General features: G+C 40.5%; 1 protein-coding gene across 1 annotated transcript in view; it reads right to left on the reverse strand.

Moving 5' to 3' along the window:
• Positions 1 to 7,083: 7,083 nt before the first annotated feature.
• LOC149199567 (OVARIAN TUMOR DOMAIN-containing deubiquitinating enzyme 12-like) overlaps positions 7,084 to 26,762 on the reverse strand; it is a 223,619-nt gene continuing 203,940 nt past the window's right edge. The window contains exons 9-10 of the mRNA XM_089402487.1: positions 7,963 to 8,019; positions 7,084 to 7,658 (exon numbers count right to left, since the gene is read on the reverse strand). Of these exons, the coding sequence (XP_089258613.1) occupies positions 7,612 to 7,658; positions 7,963 to 8,019 (104 nt within the window). The 3' untranslated portion in view covers positions 7,084 to 7,611. The remainder of the gene's footprint in view (positions 7,659 to 7,962; positions 8,020 to 26,762) is intronic.

Raw genomic sequence — 26,762 nt, forward strand, 5'->3', positions numbered from 1 at the left:
CTCTGGTGCATCACATCATTTCTCTCACAGGCGTCACTGGTTTATTAACTTCTCATCTTTCAATGATTATGTGGTATCCGGTGGAGGTGAGGAGTACACAGTGGTTGGCAGAGGTACAGTTCAGATCCAGTTTGGTGGGCGCACACTCATCTTCCTAAATGTGTACTATGTTCCTGGTATGGAATTAATCTACTGCCTGTCAGCCAGATTATGAGGAACTCTCTTCAGCTCGATGTAGTGTTCAGTGCACACAAATGCTCCATTATTGACAAGGAAACTCATCTTATGGTTGTTGTTGGCCTAGAAGACCATGGCCTATACAGGCTTCTTGACACTGGTGATTCTCCAGAAGTGGCTCTAGCAACCCGTGTTTCTCCCATCAGCACTCGGTGGCATCAGAGATATGAGCATCTAAACATTCAGTATCTCTCTCAGCGATCTAGGGAGGGACTTGTGTCAGGGTTACCTAATATTCAGACTCAGCAGTTGGGAGTGTGTGGTGCCTATCAAGCTGGCAAGCAACATCGGTCTTCATTCAAGGATCGAGAATCTTGGCGCGCATCTAAGGTACTCCAGTTAATTCATGCTGATATTTTTGGTCCTATGAATACATCTTCTGTTAATGGTTGCAAATATTTTTTGCTTATTGTAAATGATTTTAGTAGAAAAATGTGGGTGTACCTTCTAAAAAATAAATCTGATGTATTTAGTATCTTTCAGAAGTTTAAGTCCTTCGTTGAAAAAAAGTCTGGCTGTAATATCATAACTCTTAGGACAAATAATGGGGGGGAGTTTTGTTCTTTTGCTTTCTCCAACTTCTGTGATACCCATGGCATCAAACGCCAGTTAACTACACCCTACACTCCTCAGTAGAACGGTGTTGTCGAACGTCACAATCATACGGTTGTTGAAATGGATTGTTCCATGTTACAACACAGGAGTGTTCCGAACAAATTTTGCGCTGAAGCAGTGTTTATTGTTGTCTATCTTCTTAACCGATCACCTACTCAAGCTGTTAAGGGGAAGACTCCAGAAGAGGTTTGGTCTGGTCGTAAGCCTAAGATCAGTCACCTCAAAGTGTTTGGCTCAGTTGCATATGTTTGGATTCTAGTTGCTAAGCGCTCTAAGTTGGATTCCAAAAGCCAGAAACTCATGATGACAGGGTACAGTGATCACCACAACGCCTATAGGCTGATAGATATAGACACTGGTCGTCTTAGCTTCAATCGGGACATAGTATTTGATGAAGACAAAGGGTTCTTTCAGTGTCCTTCTGAGCAGTGCTATGAGGATCCGCCTCACAGTGTTCTTCTTTAGTTAGGTCCACTTGATGGGAGGGATAATGCAACATCAATATTTGATGATGCACTACCTGACCTTCCTCCAGAAAATAACCCTCCTCTTGTTGTTCCTGTTGTTCCTGAGCCTCCTCCAGCTACTCCTGATATTGGTTCTTCTACTCTCCGGCCTAAATGGTGGGCTAAAACTATTGGTGGTCTCAGGGATAATGATCTCCTTGAAGGTAGAACTTCCAGAAATAAGAGCAAATAGCAGCCTACCGTAAATTTTGCTCTTATGGCTAACTTACACAGTGTTTTTGATCCTCAAACCTATTCAGACGCTAAGGGTATACCTGAGTGGGAACAGGCTATGCAAGCTAAATTCCAGAGTCTTCAAAAGAATCACACTTGGATCCTTTATGATCTTGCTACAGGGAAGAAGCCCATTAGCTGCAAATGGGTGTATAAAGTGAAATACAAAGCTAACGGAACTCTAGACAAGTATAAGGCTCGCCTTGTTGTTCGAGGGTTCTCACACAAGGAAGGCATAGACTATGAGGAGACCTTTGCTCCTACAGCCAAGATGAGTACTATGCGGCTTGTCCTTGCCTTAGCAGCTCATTTCAATTGGAAAGTCCATCAGATGGATGTAAAGAGTGCTTTTTTGAATGGTGACTTACAGGAAGAAGTCTACATGACGCAGCCTCCAGGATTCAAGGTTGTCGGTCAAGAACAGAAAGTCTGTAGATTAGTCAAAGCACTCTATGGTCTGAAACAAGCCCCTCGGGCTTGGTACATGAAAATTGACAAGTACCTAACAGATCGTGGTTTTCGCGAAGTCCATCTGATGCAAACCTGTATATCAAACATACTAGTGATGATATTCTGTTTGTGGTTGTCTATGTGGATGATCTTATCATTACTGGCAGTTCAGCAAATTTGATCCATGGGATCAAACAGGGTTTGTGCAACACTTTTGATATGACATATTTGGGACTTCTTCATTACTATTTGGGGGTTGAAGTCTAGCAAACTAAGAACAACATCTTTCTCTCTCAGGCCAAGTATGCCAGAAATCCTATGGACAGGTTCAGAATGCAGGATTGCAAACCTGCCACAACTCCTATGGAACCAGGGTTCAAACTTTCAGCTCAGTCACCCTCACCACTTGTGGATGAAACTTTATTCAGGCAATTAGTGGGCAGCCTCATCCACCTTACTACCACTAGACCTAATATCAGTTTTGCAGTGAGCTACATTTCCCGCTTCATGTCAGCTCCTAAGGTTGATCATTGGATAGCAGCAAAGCGTGTGCTGCGTTATGTAAGAGGCACTCCTGATTATGGACTTCTATACACTCGGAGTTTAGATCCTACACTCAGTGGTTACACAGATTCAAACTGGGTTGGTTCGGTTGATGACCGTAAATCTACCGCTGGGTATGTGTTTAGTCTGGGACCGGCACTGTCACATGGACTAGTAAGAAGCAGCAAGTAGTGGCTCTCTCCTCGACAAAAGCAGAGTATCGAGGAGCAGTTAAGGCATCTTGTGAGGCAGTTTGGCTTCGACGCGTGCTTGTGGATATGCATGTTTCCCAAGTAGGTCCTAATCCCTTGTTCTGTGATAATCAGGGAGTGCTCAAACTCGCCAAGAATCCAGTCTTCCATGAACGAACAAAGCATGTGGATACCCATTGTCACTACATTCAACAACTTGTTGAAGACGGATCCATTCAGTGGTTGTATGTTCCCACAATGGAGCAGCCAGTAGACATCTTCACCAAGCTTCTTGGTCATGATAAGTTTGTAAAATTCAAAGGGTCTATAGGTGTTGTAAATAGATTAAGCATTAAGGAAGGGTATTAGAATAATGTTATTTTAGTGTTTAATGCTCATCTATGATTGTAATTAGCAGTTTCTTGTTAGAAACTTCTTGTTTCTATATTCTTAGTAGAAACTTGTTGTTTCTGTAAATATAGTTGTATTATTTATTGAGCTTCATTGCTCATTGTAAATCAATTCAATTCATTCATTGATTAAAGATCAAGCAAGCGAAAAGGAAGCCCAAAGTCAGGGGTATTAGGAATATATAACAGAGAACAAGGAAAGTTCATGGGTTGGTGAAACTGTAAGAAACAGAGGAAGCCAAAGGTCTAGCAGAAGTGGAAGAAGCAGGAGAACAGAAGTAAGTCATAGGTCCAACGGGGTTGAGAGCAGAGAATTACTACCAAACATATCCAGACAATTTACAGTAGAGGGTTGGATCCCTTGGGGTTGGTGTGCCGGAACTGGATGGATTGGTGTCCTGGGAGTTGGTGCTCCTAAATCCAAGGTTGGTGCCTTGACAAGACAGGGTTGGTTCTCTAGAGGTTGGAGCCTCACAAAAGGTCCAGGCTGGTGCTTGGCAACTGGTTGAAGCTCTATATATACATTTTACTTGATTTATTGCAAAGATTATATTAATAAAAGCATTCATACCTATTATTTATTTCTGTGTTCTAAATATAAATGATTTAACAAAAAAATAACAATTGAAAAAAAATAATGATTCACCCCCCCCCATTTCAATATTTCCAACAGATTTTTTGGCGCTTGGAATCCGTATAACTTGTACCGCTGCCCTTCCCAATTAAAGCTTATAAACTGCTCTTGATGGTTGGCAGAGTAAATGCCTAAGGTTCGTAGCCATTGGATACCTAAGACCACATCTACTCCTCCTAATGGTACAGTGTAGAACGGATATTTTAAACTAAAGTCTTGAATCTGAAATTTGACCTTATGGCATTTCCCTACCTTTTCAATCTTCTCACTGTCGGCTACCATCACGTTCATGTTGGGCATGGGAAATGTGAAAATGTTGAGTCTCTTTACCATGGTTGAGTCTAGAAAATTGTGGGTGTTACCAGAGTCGATGAGAACCACTACGTTATTCTTTTTTATATGTCCTTTTAATTTTAAAGTCTGGGGTTGTGATATACCTGTCATAGCCGATAATGACACTTGTGGAATGCTTTCGTCATCTAATTCTAGAGAGAATTCTAGGGCATCTTTTATTCCTTCTATGTTTGATTCATCATTGTGAATCATTAGTTGCTTCACAGTTATATAGGTTCATTGCCTCTATTCCTTTAGCACACCTATGTTTAGGGTCCCACTTTTCGCCACAGCGTTTACACTTGCCTTCTTTCATCCTTTGCATTTCCACGTTACATTGTTCACCTTAACAAAGATGTGGTGGAACATATCTTGTATTATCCGTATACATAGATTGGGGAATTCTTCGCCTCGAATATACTTTTTCCAGTTTTGACCACAGTGTCTTTTTCAAATTTATTTTCAACAGTGTTTGCTTTTTGTCTTGCTACTTCTATCGACGTAATGTCATGAAGCTCAAGTTCTCGTCGTAGATGTGTTTTAAGTCCAGAGATGTATGATTGAATTAGACGAGATTATGATAACCCATGTACACGTCTCCCATTCTTGAGTGTATTCATCCACATCTCCTTTTTGTCGCAATCTGATGAGTGTTGAAAAGAACTCTTCTTCCTTGACACCTTGGAATCTTTTAAAGAATGCATCCTTAAATTTTCTCCAACTAATAGCGAGTGTTGTCTTCTTCCACCACATATACCAATTATATGCTTCGCCTTCCATTTTCATGGAAGTGTGCCTAATCTTTTCGTCATCATTGTCAATATCGTAAATCTCGAAATATTCTTCTGCTTTATTCAGCCACACAACGCTGCATTTTTCGTTACCGTCGAACTTGGGTAGCTTGATTTTTGCTCTTCGTTGATACGTCGCTAATGGTGGAGTGAAAAGAGGGTATTGATTGGTGAATGAATTCCAGAGCTGCTTATTTTGAAAAGTCGCGTTACTATTTTCTTGATGGTGTGGATGATTTTTTTGGAGACTCGGTTTTTTCATGAGAATCTATTGAATATGTTGAATCCGATGAATTGCGTTGTTATTTAACTCCATCATCCTAGAATAGTTGTTCGGGTGTAATCTTCATCCTGTCACACATAACGATCAGCGTTGTCATTGTCTAATTATGATTCATTTCAGATTTGATTTGCGCTGTTGTTCTATCTTATTTGTTGTATCCTGAAGCTTCTTGATGTCGTTGGAATGTCTGGTAACCTTACTCTCGAGATCGACTACTTTTTGGTTAAAATCATCGGAGTTGCTAGTAATCCTATTCTCAAGATCAATCAATTTTTTGTTGAAATCGGTCATTGTCATCGATGACACTGAACGGGTTTGTGGGGGTGTATATTTGTTCGCCAACTTAAACCTTCTTCCTTAATTTGAACTAATTTTATATAGATATAGATATAGATATTGTAATGGCTAGTAATCCTATTCTCAATATCAATCAATTTTTTGCTGAAATTGGTCATTGTCATCGACGACATTGAAAGGGTTTGTGGGGGTGTTTATTTGTTCGCCAGCTTAAACCTTCTTCCTTAATTTGAACTACATATATATATATATATATAATTCTAAATTATATATATTATATAACTATAAATTATATAAAATCTATATTTAATTTAAATTTTTAACTTATCTCCAGTATAGTCGTCATCCCTGTCCGAAGTTGACCCGCCGGCCTGTTGACGAACCTTGCGTCATATTAGCTGTCGCAGTCACGTTTGTTGACTATTTGTAAGTTGAGCGGGTTGGGTTGATCACTGGCAAAGAAGCGACGGTTAGCACTGGTGCAGACGGCGGATGAAGGAACATACGCAAAAATTGCAAGTTATGGACGTTGTTGACTGGTGCAGACAGCGGATGAAGGAACGAGCATAGAGATTGCAAGTTGTGGATGCAGGGATAGTGGAAAGGAAGGTGTTGACAGAGACAGGGAATGATGGCAGGGGCGAGGGAGCAACGGACTTGTGACAGTGGCTAGTACGTGGCGGTGAAGTGGTGAATCAATTGAATTGGACGCCGTAGATAGTGACTGAGTCAGCATGGCACGGCACGGAAGCAAGAAGACAGAGATCTACTCGCTCTGATACCAGATGTCACAACAAACTCAGATATTCAGCCAATTCATATTATTATTATTAAAAACAAATAAGATGATTACAAATTGTGGGAGACCCCTGGCTTTATACTGCCTTGGGTGCCTCTTGGTGAATGGATCATGCCCTTTGCCTATTAACTACTAATTAACTTATTTTTATATATCAATGATGTTGAAAATTTTTGCAATATGAGGTGCAAGAATTTTTAAGCCCCACTTTAGATGCTCTGCTTGGAGTTCAGCTAAGTCTTTTGCTTCAACACCCAACTTCTTGATAACCCATCTATACCTCTTGCACTGTGAAGAGTTCAGTGTTAGTGTTGAACAACGGAGCAAGGCCAACCTTGGGATCATGCTCATAAAGTTGTATTGCATAGTCGAACCATTTAGAAGCTATAATACTATTTTCAGTTTGCATCTTTCTTGGTTGTTGCTCCTTCCAAGAAACGATGGTGTTGTTAGGGTTGTTTGACTAACTATTTGATTTGAATTTATAAGAAAAACTTACCAATTTAAACTTGCAAACATTTTCCATTCTAATACATGGAGTATATATCCCATTCTAATACATTGACAAAGTTTCAGCTCATTGTACATAGGTTTATTTTCAATTTTGGAGAAAAAGGACAAATATTAATCAAATTGATCACTTTTATAGAAAAATTATCAATGATGTAAGCATGAAAATAATTTCAGGTCCCAAGTTTTTGGAATATAAACATTGATTGATTGGATGACATTAATGTTATCACAAGTTACCGATAGAGAGTGGACTTGAGTAGGAACAGTCCTCAATATGAAAATAAAGACATTTTTAACAAACAGCATAACCCATTTGTGTGCGTCAAACTTGAGCCTTTGTTGGTCTGTTTGTATCAATATTTAATCGTCTGATAGCAGGCATAGTTTCTTTATCTGGGAATATGGGAAATTAGAGAAGAAAGCTCCAGGTAAATTTAATGAACAAGTAGAATGTTGGAAGCCTTGTGAATTTTCTCATCAATCAAGTAATATTTACACAAAAGTTTAATGATCATGATACAGTAGTGAAGCAATAAAATTATATACAGCAAAGGCCTCCAATTCAAAAAAAGAATTAAGTAATGGCAGTAGAGAAAAGGCCTCTGTCTCACAAAAGAATAACTGCAGTAATGGCAGCGCCATTTTCACAAATCTGGTTAGTACAAGTCAACCATGTAACTGTCGATACCTGTGATCTCATATTTAGAAGAATGCTTTCCCAGTGTATGTTGGGTCTCATCCATTATAACTTGAGAAGAGAACCTCTAGGTTTTCTCTAAAACAGCCAGTGTTTCTTCTTCTGCTTTGCTCTGTATGGAACTTCTGTTGAAATCAAGAGCAAGGAGGGCTATCAGCATTGAAACATTTCTGAATGTGAATTGAAAATGCAACCAAGAACATTAAAAGCATCACACTAAATATCATTCTCAGTGCATAACACAAATCTAAATCCAAAATAACTGGAACTAGCAGCCTCATGAGATGGCAGTGAAGAATCTTTGCCACTAATCACAGTGACTTTGAAACTACTTATAAAAAGATGAATGCAAAGTTCAAAAGTTAATGCATATGTCAAATTATAGTTCATTTACTGATGTAATTTGGACTAAATGGAAGATTGGTTTACCTCCAACATCATACAGAGAATTGTAGTGTACTTCGGACCAGAAGCTCAGCCAAAGTTCTGCAAATCATAACATAATATCTGTAAATCTCAGCTTAAAACGAGAAAACGCCCCCAAAAGTAAATACAAAGATATAATAAACATGAAGACACAATGAAAAGAAAGCATCCTAATGTTGCACATAACATCCTATCATGATAACTGAGATTGCTGCAAATGCTACATACAGTGCAAAATATTAACCCACAGCATATCCTAAAGAGACGCTATCTTTACATATAAATTATTTATCAAAATATACAGTAAATGTTTCCTAATAAGATCCTTTCATACCTAGTCTTAGGGTTTCTTAGATAACTGAACAAGTGATCTTAGCCTTTAGGAGACTCTCTCTTATAATCGCTATCAATTTCAATGAAATGAAAGCCATATTCACTAGCAGACGCAAGATTTTGAAATAATTCTACTCTTTTCATTGCCATACAATTTGTGCTTGATGTAAATAGATGTAGTTTAAATTTCTGGTGTACATGGCACTAGTCGTAGTTATGATCAGGTTAGGGTCTTGGATTATACACCTCACTCCTGATTTTCACTTCCATTGAGTAGATTAGCTACAGATTTCTCAAAAATTATAGAAAATATTTGGGATAGATCCCTAAAAAATGCTTAAATTGTTCAGCAAATAAGCAAGAAGAGAATAGTGATAAATCCAATCCATGTGGTTGTCAGAAGGAAGCCGGTGGTAAGAATTTAAGGACTGTGATCATGTATTTCATGAGTCAAACATTAATAATGGTATCATCCTATCTGATAAGTTTCCTATGATCTGGATTTAAGTAAAAAAATGCTTTAATTCTGGTGTGGAGGGTATATACATGAATATTTTCTGGTAAGGCTCCACATTCTTGATCAGTTCCTTTTCAAAGAAGCAATGGAGCAGCTTGTTGAAAACAATGAGGGGGTGAATCAGTGTTTCTTATCAATTAGTATTTTTAACATTTCATCAACATAAATAGTAAACCACACCATTCAGGAATGCACAATAATCAAGACAGTAGACACAGATTTTTAGGTGAAAACCCCCTCTGGGTCAAAAACCACCAAACGCTTCTTAATATTTGTCTTCAAAAATTATTACATCAAGTTTTCAGATCCAACTGAAGGAGGCTCCAACCCCCGTAACTGTTAATTTTAGATAACAATGGTATGTTCTATGCGTTAGCACAATTTACTTCAATGTTCCTTTAACAGCCCAATGACAATTTTCAATTATATCTAGTAGCAATCACATTAACGTAAACACATTGATAGTAAATGCAGATAGAACATAAAAACATGTGCAAAAAACAAGTCAAGACAAGAGGGCACAAGATATGGTGGATTCCAAAGACAAACCCCAATGTGAGGAAACTCTTTGATCAGATCTTCTTATTATTCTTCAATAGTTCAGAAGAGAGAGAGTACAAATATCAAATTAACTTGCCCAAAAACAGTCCTGTCAAATCAGCAATCAACCGCAGCCCTAACCAGAAAGTCAATGGTGGTCAAACCAGCTTCAAAATGTCCTCCAAGCAACTCGGCAAACAGCAAATAAATTTGGCCTTCCAAGGGTCAAAGTTAGCCCAAAACTGATCGGTCACACCCATCAACAGAGAGAGAAAATCCTGCTGTAAATTCTGCAGTCAAATATGAAGTCAACGGTGAAGTCAACTTGGTCAACCTGTCCCAAACTCCTCAAAAACTGTGTCAATAAATGTGGCCTCCAAAAATCGGATTTCTACCCACAAGAACGAATCCAACGCTGGTCAAAAGCACCCAAGTCAACTTTGTTCTGTTTTCCTAAAATTCGGCCAGCAAAACAGTCCAGAAATTTGTCCTCCTTTCACACGTGCGAAGTAGAGAAGGTTGCCTCCAAGTTGTACGAACCAATCAAGAGAGGAGAGAGAGAGATATGCGATGAGATTAGTGATGTCCAAATGAGAGAGAGGTCACTCCTATTTATACACTTTGTTGAGGGTCAGGAGACACATCTATTGGGCTTCATGAGCCTACGTTTGACTGAGGACGACCTTGACAATTTGTGCATGAGAGAATAAATTCAAAATTCTATTTCTGCTTGTCAGAATGAGATGATCTTTATATTAAAATTGGACCTCTCGAAAAGAGGAATCCAATGCAATAATAATCTCCATCATATGAATTGTCCTAAGGTGGAATTTGGCCCTAGTTGCCAATTTTAACATTCCCTCTCAACTAGGGAGAATTCCACCTACCAATCCATCTGTCATCATCATGCCACCCTGTGATCTTGTACCATCCTTGTCATCACTTCCCTGCTCTACTCTGCTGAACCATGAAGTAATAATGAAGAAGAAGTGATCGAGAGTGAGTCGTAAGATTATACTGTTGAAGAAAATAGGTTCGATCTTCATAAATGTAATTTTGATCTTTGTTCTTGTAAAAGAAAAGAAATATTATTTTTGTCATTTATAACAATGAGTTTCTTGCTCATTGAATAGGTCCAGCACATGTTTGAGTGCTTCTAGGAAGTCAAAGAATCAATGTATTTATTGGAGACCCTTATGGGCTTGTTACACCATGTAAAAATATGTATTAGAGTAAAAAGAAGACCTCCAAGCAAAGTCACAAGCCTCCTACACTTGTCAGCCTCATAAAAGGGATTAATTTGCATCTGTAAAGTCAAGTCGGCCTAAAGTCATCAAGTCTACTCAAAAGGAGGGGCAGACCATTATATATAGGGTCACCCGTCCTCAACAAAAGGCAGAAAGTCACCTCTGAAATCAGTGAGGAAGAAGGAAGAGAATAAGGTACGAAAAAGGACGAAGAAGGAAGAGAACATGGTATGAAAAAGGGCAAAGAAGGTGTCTCTTTTGCAGCGAAGGAGGGATAGAAAACCAACTTCACAACGCGTATTTCTGGCCTAGTTACAGTCACATGTGCGAAGGAAGGGAGGCTCATTCTGCTGTCATAACAGTCTTCCTATTGCAGTCATTCAAAGAGAGTTAGTTGGGCTAGAAAAGTGTGCCTATTAGGCCTCTTACTCAAGCAAAGAAGGAGACTACTCAAGCGAAGGAAAGAGAAGGAATCAATCACCATTTTATTGAAGATATCCCCTCACACATGCGAAGAATTAGGGCCACACTGCTGCTACATCAGATCTGCAACTATATCAAAAGGAAGAACTCCATTGGGTAAATAATAAGGTCCTCTTCCTTAGTGAGGAAGTCTACATCTCAAACAAAGGAATCTCTTCTAGGGAAAGCATAACTAGGGCTGCTATCAGTTGCCGGAATAAGAACATAGTAAGAGGACGAAGTGTCGGAAGTGGGAGGACGAAGTGCTGGAAGAAGGAGGACGAAGTGTTGCAAAAAAAAAGGCTTGACTTGTACTTGGAGGATCTTCTTGTCAAGGGTCTAGGGTTTGGCATTTGTCAATTGAAGCTTCAATAAGAGAAATTTTCAGAAGGGTTTTCCTCTCTAGGAGAGAGAGGTTTTGCCCTGGCTGAGAGCCAATATCTTGTGTTCTTGTCTCTTGTGTTTTGGTAATTGTTTGATGAAGTAAGAGAACATACAATAATAATAAGAAGAAGAAGATCGTGTTAATAAGAAAAGTAAAAGTACTTCACAAATTGTTATCATCATCAGAAGAATCTCATTATAACTCAGATGCCTTAGATTCTTAAACATATACCACTCTCCACTGACAAAAGTCATTCCTTGATCCCAGATCAAGTTATTGAACACCATGCATCCTAGTCATAGGGAGTACGGTAGTGCTATGGTCCCTAACCATCTTTTCCCAACTCATTGACTAGATGAGAGGTACTTCCCATGAGTCCCAAAATTTGGGCAACGAACAACAGTTAAATTTCAGCTTCAAAAGAGGGATTTCTGCCCTCTATAAACTCAACCCCACGAACTTGGCCCAAAGAACAGTGCTTTCTCTTGGCAAACAACTCCGAAATATCCCAGCAGTAACTAGCTCCCTTCAGGTATAGCAACAATACTAAATCAAGCTCCAAATCTGATGTACATGACCTAGAAATTACCTTTATATGCACAACAATCTAACTCGGGCCCAAAATAAGAGAACTTGGCCTCCTTGAAAGGTATAATGGTTGCCCCCAATAAAAGTCTAGATCTAGCATGTGAAGAGAATATATAGAAAACCAAGAAGTCAGAGATAAAATCAACTGATAACACCTTTAAAAACTTACTCCATCTCTATCATCATCTTCTTCTTCCTCATCAATGAAGCCCAATGTTGAAATCTGAGTGATTTCGTTCCAATACTAACTAGGATGTATAGTTTCAACACCGAAACTAGCAATCAGAATGAGGGTTTTCAAAAACCCTAGACTCTTTCTCAAAAGCTCTCCAAAATTCCTTTTCTCAAGTGAGCAAAATGCTAGAATGAGGAGAGGCCCTCTCATTTCCCTTTTTTACAACTCACTTGACTCTTTTGCTGCCCTTTTTACTTTTTCCCTCCAATTAAAAAATAAAAACATTTTTCCTTCCTTATTTAATAAAGTGACTTTTATTAAGTAAATAAAGCCACTTTTAACACTGGAAAATGCTTAATTTGCCTCTATGGTCACACTGGCCACCCAAAGCCCCTTTTCATCATCCTGCCCTATAGATCTTTTCACCCCGATTCCAATGAACTATTACACTAAGGTGTTTATCCAAGTAATTAGCCCAAAACAACACTTTAAGTGAAATTAATTAAAATATGCCCATTAATAACTCTATTTTACGAGAATCGTTAGAATGCAATGGAACCAAGAGCGAACCATGCGGAATTGATACTAATGATGAAATATGGTAAGCAGTGCCAGTCATACCCATAAAACTCCTCTAAAAAAGCTCTGAAACCACCAATGGTGTAATCTCACTCCTATGACCAGGGTGACACGAGATTTGGCAATCCCTCCTAATCACCTCACAAGGTAATCCAATATTTGGGGACATTACAGTCTCCCCTCCCCAAAATTGCTTGTCCTCGAGCAATGTCATCGCATGTTGTTGCTCCACTAGTCGATCCAAGCAAATACGAGGGTCCCAAACCATCCTAATCATCGTGAATCATCTCTCACTCCACTCACTCCCCAACAAGGAATAGGCGCTAGAGGCCCTCTACATACTACCAATAAGTAGAGCATCTCGAAAATGAGAAATTCCGACCAACTCCTCAAGAAGCTATTATCGGAAAACCAATCCCATATACCTCAAGAGTGAACTCTTGAAAGTACAATTCAACTCCTGCTGAAAAGGGTCCTCACCCACATGAACTAATTGTTGCCTCCTCCTCTGATACCATCAATGAATCACTAAGAAGTGAAATGCCCTCCATCAAACTAAAGTCTAACGGAAGACATAAGTGATCTTCCCATGTAAAGACCAACTCATGCATAATGGTAACTGAGCTGTCAAGACCTGTAATGTCATGGTCCCATGTTGATCTCAAAAGGAGACTGCCATGTTATCGTTACACCACTCTGATCATGACTGATTGTTGTGACGAAGAACTGCTAACTTTTGGAACCCATCCATGCCTCCCCTCTAATCACTACATGCACTCAACAGAGATACACCATGTATCGATAATCAACCTGGTGTCTGTTAAGTTGCCCTGCTCCCACCAGATCACACAGATAAATCTGTTGGCACACCCCAATACTACCTGGTGTCCAGACACCCTCTTGTAAAAGAGGTTTACCATCTGTTGTATCTCATGCTCATAGACCGTCTCGGAATGTCTTGCCCAAAGTGTGTCATGCACCTCCCTAAGTGTGAGCTTAGGGGCAGAACCTATGTTATCTCTGCAATAGATCAAGCATAGTATTCAAAACCGGCCTTGCTAACCAGTTACCAGTCTAACCGACCGGTTAGCAAGCCCACTAAGTCGAAACCAATCAAAAAAACCCGGTCAGAGGGGCCATTTCTCATTTTTTTGCAACTAACTGGTCCTAACCAGCCGGTTTGTATCAAACTGGCCAGTTACGTCCTAAACCCGCCGGTTAGGAGGCACGCCCATCGTCAACTGAAAAAGTGACTTTCTGACTGTGTTTTAGGGGTTTTGGGGGGGAACTAAAGGTGCTTTCCCTCCAAAAACACCCTCTCCAAGCCTTTAAGAGGCCCCTCTCACTCTCATTTGTCTCACACATCTGATTTGGAGTGTTTATGAGTGTTTGTGAGTTTGTTTGTGAGCTTGGAGAGTGTTGAGTTTTTGCTGAAGTAGTCATCTTGGAGTTGGAGTTGGAGCTATTTTGGAGATAGTGTGTAGCTGTCAGTGGAGTTTCCATCTTCAAGAGGAGGCTAAGGAAGCTAGTTTGCATTTCCAGGTAAGGATTTTCACTTGAAAATTCCTCATTTGACTGTTGTCCATGAATTAAATTTTTTTATGTGTTATAAATTTATAAACTTCTCACTTTTATCATCTATGCTATGACTCTCTAGCTCTATGCTATCAAATTCTGTAGCTCGCATGTGCATTTGTTTTCCTACATTTATCTTTGATTTTCCATGTTGCTTAGCTGCAATTTTTTTTTAAATGGCAGATTTCTTTGTAAAATGTTATTATTTCAAGAAAACATGGCTCCAAAATGAAAGGACAGTGCATGGGCTCATTGTGATGTAATTGATGGAAAAATGATATGCAAATTATGCCATAAATCTATTGGAGGTGGGGGTATTCTTAGGTTGAAACAACACTTGGCTGGGATAAGAGGCCAAGTAAAGCCATGTGATGCACTAAATGCATTGTTAGGTCCTATTAGGGCAGAATACATTTCCAATCTTGAAAAGTTTTATGAGGATAAAGCTAGGGAGAAGGCCATCCAAGATGACATTGCAAGGAAGAGGGACTTATTAGAAGCCATGAAAGAGAGAGGGTATGATGATTATGAGATTCAAGACTCCTGTTTTATCCCTTCCACCAATGACCCCTTTCACTATGTTCATCCTTCTTTTGGCCAACCATCAAAAGGAACAAAGAGAACAAACATCCAAAGTTATTTCTCATATTCCGCCAACATTGCCTCTTCTAATCCCACTTCCTCCCCAACCAAGTTCAAAACCCACTTTGGATCAACATTGGAAAAGACAATGCAAAGAAACTTCTCATCAATACATTGCTAGATAGTGGTATGATTCAGATATCCCATTTAATGTTGCTCGCTCACCTTATTACCAAGCTATGTGGGACTTCGTTATAGCTGCAGGAAAAGTCTTCAAAGGCCCTAGTCTGCATGACTTGAGGGGAGCTCTTTTGAAGAAATAGATATCTTCCATTGATGAGTATTTGGTTGAGTTTAAAGATTCATGGCTCAAAACAGGTTGTTCCATCATGTCAGATGGATGGACCGATGGAAAAACCGCACTATCATTAATTTCCTTGTTTCTTGCCCTCAAGGAACCATGTTTTTGAAATCAGTTGATGCATCTGATAAGGTAAAGGATACAGCCCTTCTATTTGAGCTTGTAGGTCATCACCGATAATGCCTCAAACTATGTTCTTGTTGGAAAGATGCTTGAGACCAAATATAAGACCATATTTTGGACTCCATGTGTTGCACATTGCATAGACCTCATGCTTGAGGATATAGGCAAAGTGGAGTGGATAAAAAACACTCTAGAGCATGCCAAGTGCATTACAAAATACATTTACAACCACTCATGGGTATTGAGCCTAATGAGGAAACACACTAGGGGCAAAGAGCTTGTTAGGCCTGCAATTACGAGATTTGCAACTCACTTCCTCACGTTGCAATGTCTCAATGGTCAACATAAAAACTTGCAGAAAATGTTTTCCTCTGAAGAATGGTCTGAATCTCGGTGGGCTCGTAGACCAGATGGAAAAGACACCAAAAAGAAAGTGTTAGACACTTATTTTTGGAAAAGGTCTCTAGAGCTTGTGAAAATTACCAAGCCCCTTGTTAAGGTGCTAAGGATGGTGGATGGGGAAAGATTGGCCATGGGCTACATTTATGAGGCTATGGATCAGGCAAAGGAGCAGATACGGGCAGCTTACAAGGACAGGTTAGCTAAATATGGCCGTATATGAGAGATCATTGATAACAAATGGAACAATCAACTCCATCTTCCTATACATGTCGCTGGGTATTTTTTGAACCCAAAGTATCATTATAAAAATCGGCTAGGAGATCTGCATGATGGGGAGGTCAAAGCTGAATTGATTGATTGCTTAGGGTGCCTAGCCATGCAACCAGTTGGAAATGCATAGACAGCTTAGTGTTTTCAATATGGCAGGTGGTACTTTTGGCAAAAACTTGGCAAAGATGGCAAGAGATGTGGACCAACCAGGTAAGCAATTCCAATTTCCAATTTGTTTTTCTTTTCAAGTTAAAATTGTTTACGTTCTTTACAATTCAAATTATAAACTAAGTTACTAATTAATGTCTTTTTCTTTGCAGCACATTGGTGGGAGTCATTTGGTGGCCAGTGTCCTCAATTGCAAAGGTTTGCAATTAGAGTCCTCAATCAAACTTGCAGTGCTTCAGGTTGTGAGCGCAATTGGTCTGTATTTAAGCGCATACACACGAAGAAGAGAAACCGTTTGGAACAAAAACGGTTAAATGATCTTGTTTTCGTGCAATACAACCTTCGACTGAGGAGGAACCAAATGATGAGCAAAACACCTGATCTAGATCCCATTGTGTTGGACAATATTGATCCAACATCAGAATGGGTGGAGGAGACTAAAGATCCTGTGTTTGAGGCTGATTTTGATATCAACATGGCTTTAGTGGGGGATGAAGCAGATTATGTGGCGGCATCAGAACCAGGATCAGTAGCGGCATCAAGGAAAGGAAAAGAACCAATGGAAGGCACTAGTTGTGCAGGTTGACAAACTCGTGCTTCCATTATGTCCACTTCTATTGTCATTGGTGGCATTGATACTGAGGTTGCAGATCAGGCTAAGGCATTCTCAGACTCTGAACCAGATGATGTCTATGTATCTCCTAATGATGATCCTGTGGCTAGTAGTGGTGATGAACTTGATGATTGATCATGTGTACACTGTAGAGTTGTAGTAGGCCAATGGCCTCATAGCTTGCAGCGTTGTTTCTGGACTTTATATGCCATTTAGAGCCTCATTGCTTATGTATTTTGCTATTTTGTCGATGATATGTATTGCACTCGGTGCCATTTTGATATATTCACCTTTACATGGTATATAAATGAGCAAACTTTGCATATTTTGTCTCTATTGGCTTGGAATCATGGTTTTAAATCTTAAAAATAGTTTTGTTTCATTAAAAAATAATTTTTTAATGTATTTTTTTAAAACCGGTTCATTTAGACCAAACCAGTCCTGGTCAGACCAGTTCCGGTCGGTAAACTGGTTCATTAGGTGGACTGGTCCGGTGACCGGTTCCGGTTTTAAAAACACTGAGATCAGGCCATCCCCAAGCCTGCCTCTACCAACTCGCATCCTAACCATATATCATAGCTGGGAAGTCCTTCTCTTGATGCACCGTGTCCCATCCAACTGTCTTAAGTGAACCTCCCATGTTGTGCTACATGTGAGAACAACATCAAGGGACAACAACCAAATCCTCAATGGCTATAAGCAATACAGAGGAGAGATAGGTGTGTGAGTCCCTAGGGGTATGATAAAGAGGTTCTCATTTGTGCCCTCATTGATCCCGAGTAAGCTAAACCCAACGGTATGCCTAACGTCCCTATCAGGAGATTTCTCTGGAGCCCATATTCCAAATCTTGTTTTGCAACATCGTACATTACTGCATACAGCCACGTATCCCTGCACTCCTCTGCATAACACTGCACTTCGCACAGTCATACCGCCCTTTATCGTTTGGTATCCCACATGTGCTAATGGATCCGCCACTCTGTTAGTGAACCTACCATGATGTGAGTCATATCTCCCCATTCGTCCTAGAAGACATTAGTGGCATAACTCCTCACATGCTAGTAGTGATGTCATTGTTGTGTTGATCCTTGGTGGCTCTTATGCCCGATACATCAATGGAAGTGCATCGTCTCCATACAATACCCTGCCTGGTGGCATGCCAATGCCCTCCCATCTAAGTAACTCCTGCCCATAACCCCACACACAAACGATGTGCCAAGACGTCTCCCAAATTTTGTTCATGAATTGAATGGCCACTAGTGCTAACTAGGACTCCCCTAAATAACGTGTGTGCTCGGTCACTAGATCAACCATTCCACCAACGCCATAGTCATCCTGCACCTCTATTTTACGATGGAAAGCCCCACTTGGATCCCAGTGCCACCCTGAGCTTCCAGTATCCACTCCACCCATGTCAACTGAACCTGGATCCCAGATGTATGTATCCTCGTCTAAAATATATTTGTCTCCGCATTCCATGGGTGCATAATCAGGAATCTCTTGGGCATATCAAGTGCTAATTCATCTAGGTGCTCCCCATGATCAACTATCGCAAGAGGCTTCTCTATCAAATCATGAGTGCCACTAACATCCTCTTGTGTGATGGTTGCCATAGCTAACTAACTATCTGCCATGGACGTTGAAGAGTGTCCACAACTCAACCCCATACAAAGATACTCAACCTACAACTTTGATTCTTGAAGGGCCATTTGAGTGCTCTTTGGGTAGTCTCAAGCTCAAGTGTAAGCCTATTAACTTCCTCCTCTCTCCCTACTAGCGCATCATTATATATCTTAGCAAGCATGAGTAAGTGATTTTTGTCTGAAAGGAGGTGTATGTAGTTAGATTTCATCTCTACCAGTGCCTTTCTAAGAGTTTGAAAATCTACAAGTGAAGGCTTTCCTCCCAAACTGTCATGTGTCACTGCACTCCAACAATAATCTGCAATCAATGCCTGTGTATCATCATATTGCCCCTTGGCTGCCATAAACTTGTCTACGTTCATCTTCAATTGCTTTTCCAAGTTATGGGTACAAGTAGGCTTATGAGCAACATTTACTTCATCAACTGATGGGCCTAGGTTCACACCACTAACAACCTGTGCGTTATCATCTTTGCACAACTCTTGGGGATCGTCATCAACTATCCTAGCCTCGTGATTTTCTTTGTACTCCTCTTGGGGATCGTCATCAACTGTCCTAGCCTCGTGATTTTCTTTGTACTTGTGACGACAAGAATTTTGTAGTCATTTCTAACTCTCCTTCATATGAAATCCTTGTACCAACCTGTTGAATTGAATCTGTGCTAGCTGAAAATCATCTTCTACAGGTATGACTTTTCCCAATTCGTCCTGGGAGGTTTAGTCATGGTCCTTACCTTCAACTAGAGGAGCTGACTCTTTTGTATGAGTTAATATTTTTCTCCTGTCCCTATTTGAACTATTATTCTCCTTTGAGCTCCCTTCAATCCTTGCTACCTGGTCCTTTGCTACCTTTTCATTTTTGGCTCTGCTTTTCCTTTTTTATTTCTTGTCTTTGATAACACCTGTACTTCCATGTGCTCTATCATCTTTGAAAAGGTTTTGTCATAATCTTCAAATTTTTGGGAAAATAGTTCTTCTTGACTTGAAAGCATTTTTCTCTTGTTACAATCTGCCCTTTAAACCTAACAACTGTCCAAGAACATGCTCTGATACCACTGTAAGATACCCCCCTGGAAGTACCTCAAATTCACCACTAAATTTCTAAGTTTTACTTGAGATAGCCTTCGTGGTCTTTCGTCAAACAGTTAGTATGTCCATGGCTGTAGGTGCACTTTTTATCACTTATCTCAAAAGAAATGAACTCAGTACTAAGAATACACAATGAAAAATTATTCCACACAACAATATGTGTTGTATACTATGCTCAGAAAGGTACCTATCAGCGATGAAGAAGGCCACAAAAGTATAAAGATAAATATCAGCAAACTGTACATTCATATTGGCTGTAAGATAGCACTTGGAATATGAGTTTAAACTTTAAAGGACCAGCCAATAGAGATAGGATAGTATGGTGAACAGTGACTCTTTCCAGCCTTCAGCTCGTCCTCAACAATGAGTATATGCTGTCCCCTTTTTATCAGATTTGAGTCTCTTCATGAACTTAAGTATTCACTGATAGATGCTTGCAATATGAGAGAGAGAATGAGAGTCTTAAGACAGCAGAATTTTATCAAACACTTATACTATAGATTATCAACTCTCTTCCTTCCTAAATAAACATGAGAAATCCCACAAATAACTTAGCTTCTTGAGGTACAAAACTCAGCCCGCAATAAGTAATAATTAGTCCCTTGAAGACAATGGTATCTAGCTCCTTGGATTTGATATATATAACCCAGAAATTGGGCAACGAACAACATTTAAAATTCATCTTCAAAAGGGGGCTTTCTGCCCTCTATAAACTCAGCCCCACAAACAGCAATCCCTTCAACACTAAGAAAATAAAGAACTTGGTCCAATTTCCAAAGAACAGTGCTTTCTGTTGACCACTACGTGTCAACTTCCCATAGTAGTACCCCCCCTTTTTCTTCGCAAAAGGGATATCACTGCATCGACATGTCTGTGCCATTCGATTGTCATCATCAGCTTGATCAATTTATGTTGTAAACCCAGTCTGCATGTGTAAATTGTAAATAATCTTAGCAGAGTCGAGTCATGTATGTAAATTGCCTAGGTGGACCTAATTTTCTAGTGATAATCTACGTTCCGGAAGGTTTTTCGTCTCACCGATCCATGATCGGCAGAGTTTTCCTTCAGCCTAACCCCAAAGCCGGAATGGATTTTGTCATTAGAATCTTAGGAGAATCCTAGTATGTTGATCTGCTAGATTATAGTTGTGTCGCAGAACTGGGTGGTCTATGAGGGTCTATGTCAAATGGGTTCTCCCCCTTTAGATGTAAAATTGTAAAAGTCATGATGTAAAGTGTCTTGAGGGTTAGAAAATGTTTTAATCCTCTCATAAGTCCTAAGTCCTAGGTCCTAGGTGATTTTTCCAAAGGGTTTGAGGATCCATTTAAAAAATAAAAATTAAAAAAATTAAAAAAAAAATTAAAAAAATTGAAAAAATAAAAAAAAAAACAATAAAAAAATTAAAGATATAAATAAAATAAAATAAAATAATAAATAATAAATAATAAATAATAATAATAATAATAATAAATAATTAAATAACTAAATAATAAAAACTTAGAAATAATAAAATAATAATATTTTTGAGTAAATAAATGCAGAATTTCAATTGTTAATGCATTAAAAAATTCGACGGATGAGATTAAGAGATGTCTTGATCCTCGTCGCTAGATTATAGTTGTGTCGCAGAACTGGGTGGTCTATGAGGGTCTATGTCAAATGGGTTCTCCCCCTTTAGATGTAAAATTGTAAAAGTCATGATGTAAAGTGTCTTGAGGGTTAGAAAATGTTTTAATCCTCTCATAAGTCCTAAGTCCTAGGTCCTAGGTGATTTTTCCAAAGGCTAAGTTCGAGGATCCATTTAAAAAATAAAAAATAAAAAAATAAAAAAACAATAAAAAATTAAAGATATAAATAAAATATAATAAATAATAAATAATAATAATAATAAATAATTAAATAATTAAAAAATAAATAATAAAATAATAAAAACTTAGAAATAATAAAATAATAATATTTTTGAGTAAATAAATGCAGAATTTCAATTGTTAATGCATTAAAAAATTCGACGGATGAGATTAAGAGATGTCTTGATCCTCATCGACGGTCGAGATCATTTTGACGTGGATCACTCGAACTAGCCGTTGGGAATTTTTCCTTTAAATACGGTGCTAGGGGTCATTTGAGATCATAGATTAGATCTGAGAGTCTGGTGCTAAAGAATGTTGAAATTTGGTACCGGAGGACAGGTGGTTCCCTTAGGCTTTGATCTTTGGCCTAGGGAAAAGTGTCCAAAAGAATTTAATTTTTCTCCTAAAGTAACTTTATAATTTTTTATAAAGTTAAATCTAATTTAAAAGTGACTTTAAGTGATAAAGTTACTAAGTCTAATTTTAAAGTGACTTTTATAAAGTCAATGAAAAATTAGAAAGGAAAAGTGACTTTGGAAATAAATGACTAAGTGGGTCTTTATTAAAGTGGGGTGAATTAAAAAATAGAAAGTGAGATTTAAATGAGCATTTAATCTCAGCCATTGATCTAAATCTATTTCAGCCATTGGATTTAGGGATCACCCAAAAGTCACTTAGGGTTGGGTTAAGGGAGGAAAAGGAGGAAAAAGATCATTAATTCTTTCATGAGCAAATTGAGAGAAGGAGAGAAAGAGAGCAAAGGAGATTTTTGGACAGCTGAGAGTGGAGTTACAGCAAAGCTGAGAGTGGAGTTACAGCAAAGCTGAAAGCAGAGTAACAGCAACGCTGAAAGCGGTGTAACAGCAAAGCTGAACGCGGAGTAACAGCAAAGCTGAAAGCAGTGTAACAGCAAAGCTGAAAGCGGAGTAACAGCAACAGCCGCGGTGTAACAGCAACAGCAGCGGTGTAACAGCAACAGCCGCGGTGTAACAGCAACAGCAGCGGTGTAACAGCAACAGCCGCGGTGTAACAGCAACGGTGTTTCAGCAAGGCTGAGATAAGTTGTAAAAGTCTGTTTGTTGATTTTTGTTTGCTGAACATTTCTCCTACTGTAAAAAGGCATTTTCCAGAAATAAAGAAGAGCTCTCACACTGGTTTTCCCCAAGAGTTGTAGGGGGTTTTTCCAGGGTCACATTGACCAAAAATCTCAGTGTTTAAATGTGTTTTAATAGCTGTTTATTACTGCTGATTTTTATTTCTGCAATTTCCAGCATTCTGTAAAATTTCCAGAATTTGTGTTTTTAGCAATATTTATTTTTTCCAGCTTGTTGAATGTATGGTTATGGGAAAGGGCATTTAACTATATGGGAGAAATAAGGAGAAACTGAAAACCGGGGTGGGAAATGAGAAATTTCTACATGGTATCAGAGCTTGAGTGCTGAAGGGCAGTTTGGGACAGCAAAAGGAAAAATTACAGCTGCTGATTTTTCACTCAGAAAATTCCAGCAAGCTGATTTTTCATAAACAACAGTTTTATCTTTACCACAGCAGTGCTATTTTTCAGTTTTACGACAGCAGGATGTCATTGGGATTGAGGGTGGAGGATAGGTTGGATGGGCATACAAATTACAGCGTTTGGAAGGAGAGAATGCAGAGTATCTTTGAGGAGGCAGAAGTCTGGGATATCATGGTGCATACCACACAGCACCCTGTTGTTGTGCCTACTGATGCAACTCAGTTGGCTGCTTATAATAAAAAGAACAACAAGGGTAAGAGGCTGATTCTAGATGGAATCAAAGACCATTGCATTCCTCATGTGAAAGGAAAGAGCAATGCCCATGAGATGTGGACAGCATTGTCCAATCTCTACCAGAGTACCAATGAGAACCGGAAGATGGTCCTGAAGGAGAAGCTGAAGAACATTAAGATGGGTAATGATAGTGCAGCTGGATATCTCACAAAGATTACCAATGTGAGAGATGAGTTGGCAGCGATTGGAGAGGCCATTCCACCCACTGAGTTGGTGCGGATTGCAGTGAATGGCCTCCCCCGTTCATGGTTGAACTTTGCTGATGGGGTGTGTGCACGTGAGACCCTTCCCACATGGGAGAGGTTTTGGGATGATTGCATTCAGACAGAGATCAGGAAAGGACAGCTTGGGGCAGCCAAGCCAGATGAGCAGGATGAGAACGTGGCACTGGTGGCAGGAGGCAAGAAAGGCAAAGGGAAGAAGCAGGCTTCCACAAGCGGTGGTGGGGGCAAAGGCAAAGGTAAAGGTAAACAGGGGAACACACAGAAGGACTATTCCAAGGTGAAGTGTTGGAATTGTCAGAAGATGGGACACTATGCAGTTGTGTGTCCGGAGAAGAAGAAGAAGAAGGGGAAGAACCAGGATGTGGCAGCTTCAGCAGAGATTGAGGACTTTGTAGGTCGTTTTGACCAGGAGTTTGCATTCACTACATGTGAGTCCTCTAGTGCAGGATCACCTGCCACACAGGTTCAGAGGGAGCATGCTTTTCCCTCGACTAGTGGAGCATCTTCAGGTATCTGGTATGTGGATAGTGGGGCTTCACGTCATATGACAGGAGTCCGTGAGTACTTCTCAGAGCTTTCAGAGAGTGGCACTGATATTGAGGTAGTACTCGGTGATGACAGAGTTGTTAGAGCAGTCGGGGTGGGGACAGTGACATTTCAGAGGGAGTCCAAACCACCCTTGAAGGTGTCAAAGGTTCTTTATGTGCCAGGGATGAGGAAGAACCTCATATCTGTTTCAGCTTTGGAGGACAGAGGATATGAGGTACTGTTCAGGGGAGGACAGGTGTTGATGTATCCCAGGGGCACTCCAGCTGATTCAGCTAGAGTGATAGGTGTACGCCATGCAAAGGTGTACAAGTTTGCATTCCAGCCCCTTTTGGCATTGAGCAGTAGTACCGACAACAGAGCTAGCAGTTCTGAGCTGTGTGAGATTTGGCACCGCAGGATGGGACACATGTATCATGGAGCCTTGAGGACATTGCGGGAGATCACTACAGGTGTGCCAGAGTTCAGTACTGATCACTTTGATACTTGCAGAGGTTGTGCGATGGGCAAGTTTGCCAAATCCCCATTTCCCAGCAGTGACAGCAGAGCGACGGGGATACTTGATTTGATTCATTCCGATGTGAGCGGTCGGATGTCTCATGTTTCCTTGAGTGGATATGAGTACTATGTTTTATTCATTGATGATCACTCCAGGAGGACCTGGATTTATTTCTTGAAGACCAAGAGTGAGGTCTTCAAACGGTTTCAGGAGTTCAGAGCTCTTGTGGAGACACAGACAGGTCGGAAGATCAAGTGCCTGAGGTCGGACAATGGAGGAGAGTACACCCTTGGAGAGTTTGTTGACTATTGTGCGGAGGCAGGCATCAGGAGGGAGTTCACTGTTCCTTACAACCCCCAGCAGAACAAGGTTGCGGAGAGGAAGAACAGATCCATCATAGGGGCTGCCAAAGCCATGTTACATGATCAGGGGTTGCCATTGTTCTTGTGGGCAGAGGCCTGCAACACCGCTGTTTACTTGCAGAACAGGAGTCTGCATCGTGCCTTGGGGCACATGACTCCGGAGGAGGCTTTCTCTGGGAAGAAGCCTGATATTGGTCATCTTCATATCTTTGGATGCACTACATACTCCTATATACCCAAGGAGAAGAGGACCAAACTAGAGCCCACCGCAGAGAAGGGTATCTTTGTGGGCTACAGTGAGACCTCAAAGGCCTTTCGAATTTACATTCCTGCACAGAGGAGAGTTGTTGTTAGACGAGATGTGAAGTTCGAGGAGGACAGGGCCTTTAGGAGGTCACGGGAGTTAGAGTATCTGGATCAGCCAGACCCTCAGCAGCAGTTGAGTCAGTCGCAGGGATCCAGTGGGCAGGGATCAGGAGGATCCGGAGGTACATCTATGAGGATGTCAGGTCCATCAGTGAGCAGTGGCTCGCCGAGCCAGAGGGGTGGTGCTCCGGGCAGCATGAAGAGCAGTTCACAGAGCAGTTCACTAGGGAGTCCACTGATGGACAGTTCACACGGTACCTCAGCTTCTACAGGTTCAGGTGCAGGCAGGAGGACAACAGACAGACAGTCAGGAGTTCAGGCTACTGATGGTGATGAGGAGGAGGAGTTTCATTCTCCTATGGGAGAAGCATGCTCAGGGAAGAGGAAGCCCAAGTGGCTTCAGGACACCTTGAGAGATGCCACATCTATTGCTGAGCCGAAGAGGCCGGTCAGAGAGAGTAGACCACCTGAGAGGTTTTGTAGTTATATGGCGATGGTTACCAGCATCCTTGACTCTGAGCCTTCTAGCTATGAGGAGGCAGCTAGCCAGCAGGTCTGGAGAGAGGCCATGCAGGAGGAGTATTCTTCTATCATGAAGAATGATGTTTGGGAGGTGGTGCCGAGGCCTGAGGGCAAATCCGTGGTTACTTCCAGATGGCTTTACAAGGTAAAGCATGCTGCAGATGGCAGCATTGAGAAATTCAAAGCAAGGTTTGTGGCTAGAGGGTTCTCCCAGGTAGAGGGAGTTGATTATGAGGAGACCTTCGCTCCCGTGGCTCGATATACTTCGATACGCTCCATTATATCGATAGCAGCAGAGATGGGTTGGAAGATCCATCAGATGGATGTGAAGACCGCATTTCTCAATGGCTTCATACAGGAGGAGGTGTACATTGAGTAGCCACAGGGCTTTGAGGTGCATGGGAAGGAGTCCCATGTGTGCAGACTGAAGAAGGCCCTTTATGGCCTGAAGCAAGCTCCCAGAGCTTGGTACTCCAGGATAGATGCATACTTGCAGGGGATGGGTTTCACAAAGAGTGAGGCAGATCCGAACCTTTACTTTATTGTGATTGGTGAGGAGCCTCTCATTCTGGTGCTGTATGTGGATGACTTGATCATTACAGGTGCAGAGAGACTCATAGAGCACTGCAAGAGAGATCTTGCGGTGGAGTTTGAGATGAAGGACATCGGCTTGATGCATTACTTTTTGGGTTTGGAGGTGTGGCAGGAGGAGGGGCATTTCTTCCTGGGGTAGGGGAAGTATATTGTGGACATCCTTAGCAGATTCCACATGGAGGATTGTAGACCCATGTCGACACCGATGATCACCAACTGGAAGAAGCTTCATGCTTCGGATTCCGAGTTGGTGGATCCCACATTGTACAGACAGCTGATTGGTTCCTTGATGTATTTGGTCAACACTAGACCAGACATCTGTTTTGCAGTCAACACGATGAGTCAGTTTATGTGTGAGCCTAGGAAGGTTCACTGGGTG

This window comes from Pinus tabuliformis, chromosome 2_1 (genome assembly GCF_031772625.1).
Source record: "Pinus tabuliformis cultivar Carrire ecotype Pingquan chromosome 2_1, CPIR1, whole genome shotgun sequence".
NCBI lineage: Eukaryota > Viridiplantae > Streptophyta > Pinopsida > Pinales > Pinaceae > Pinus > Pinus tabuliformis.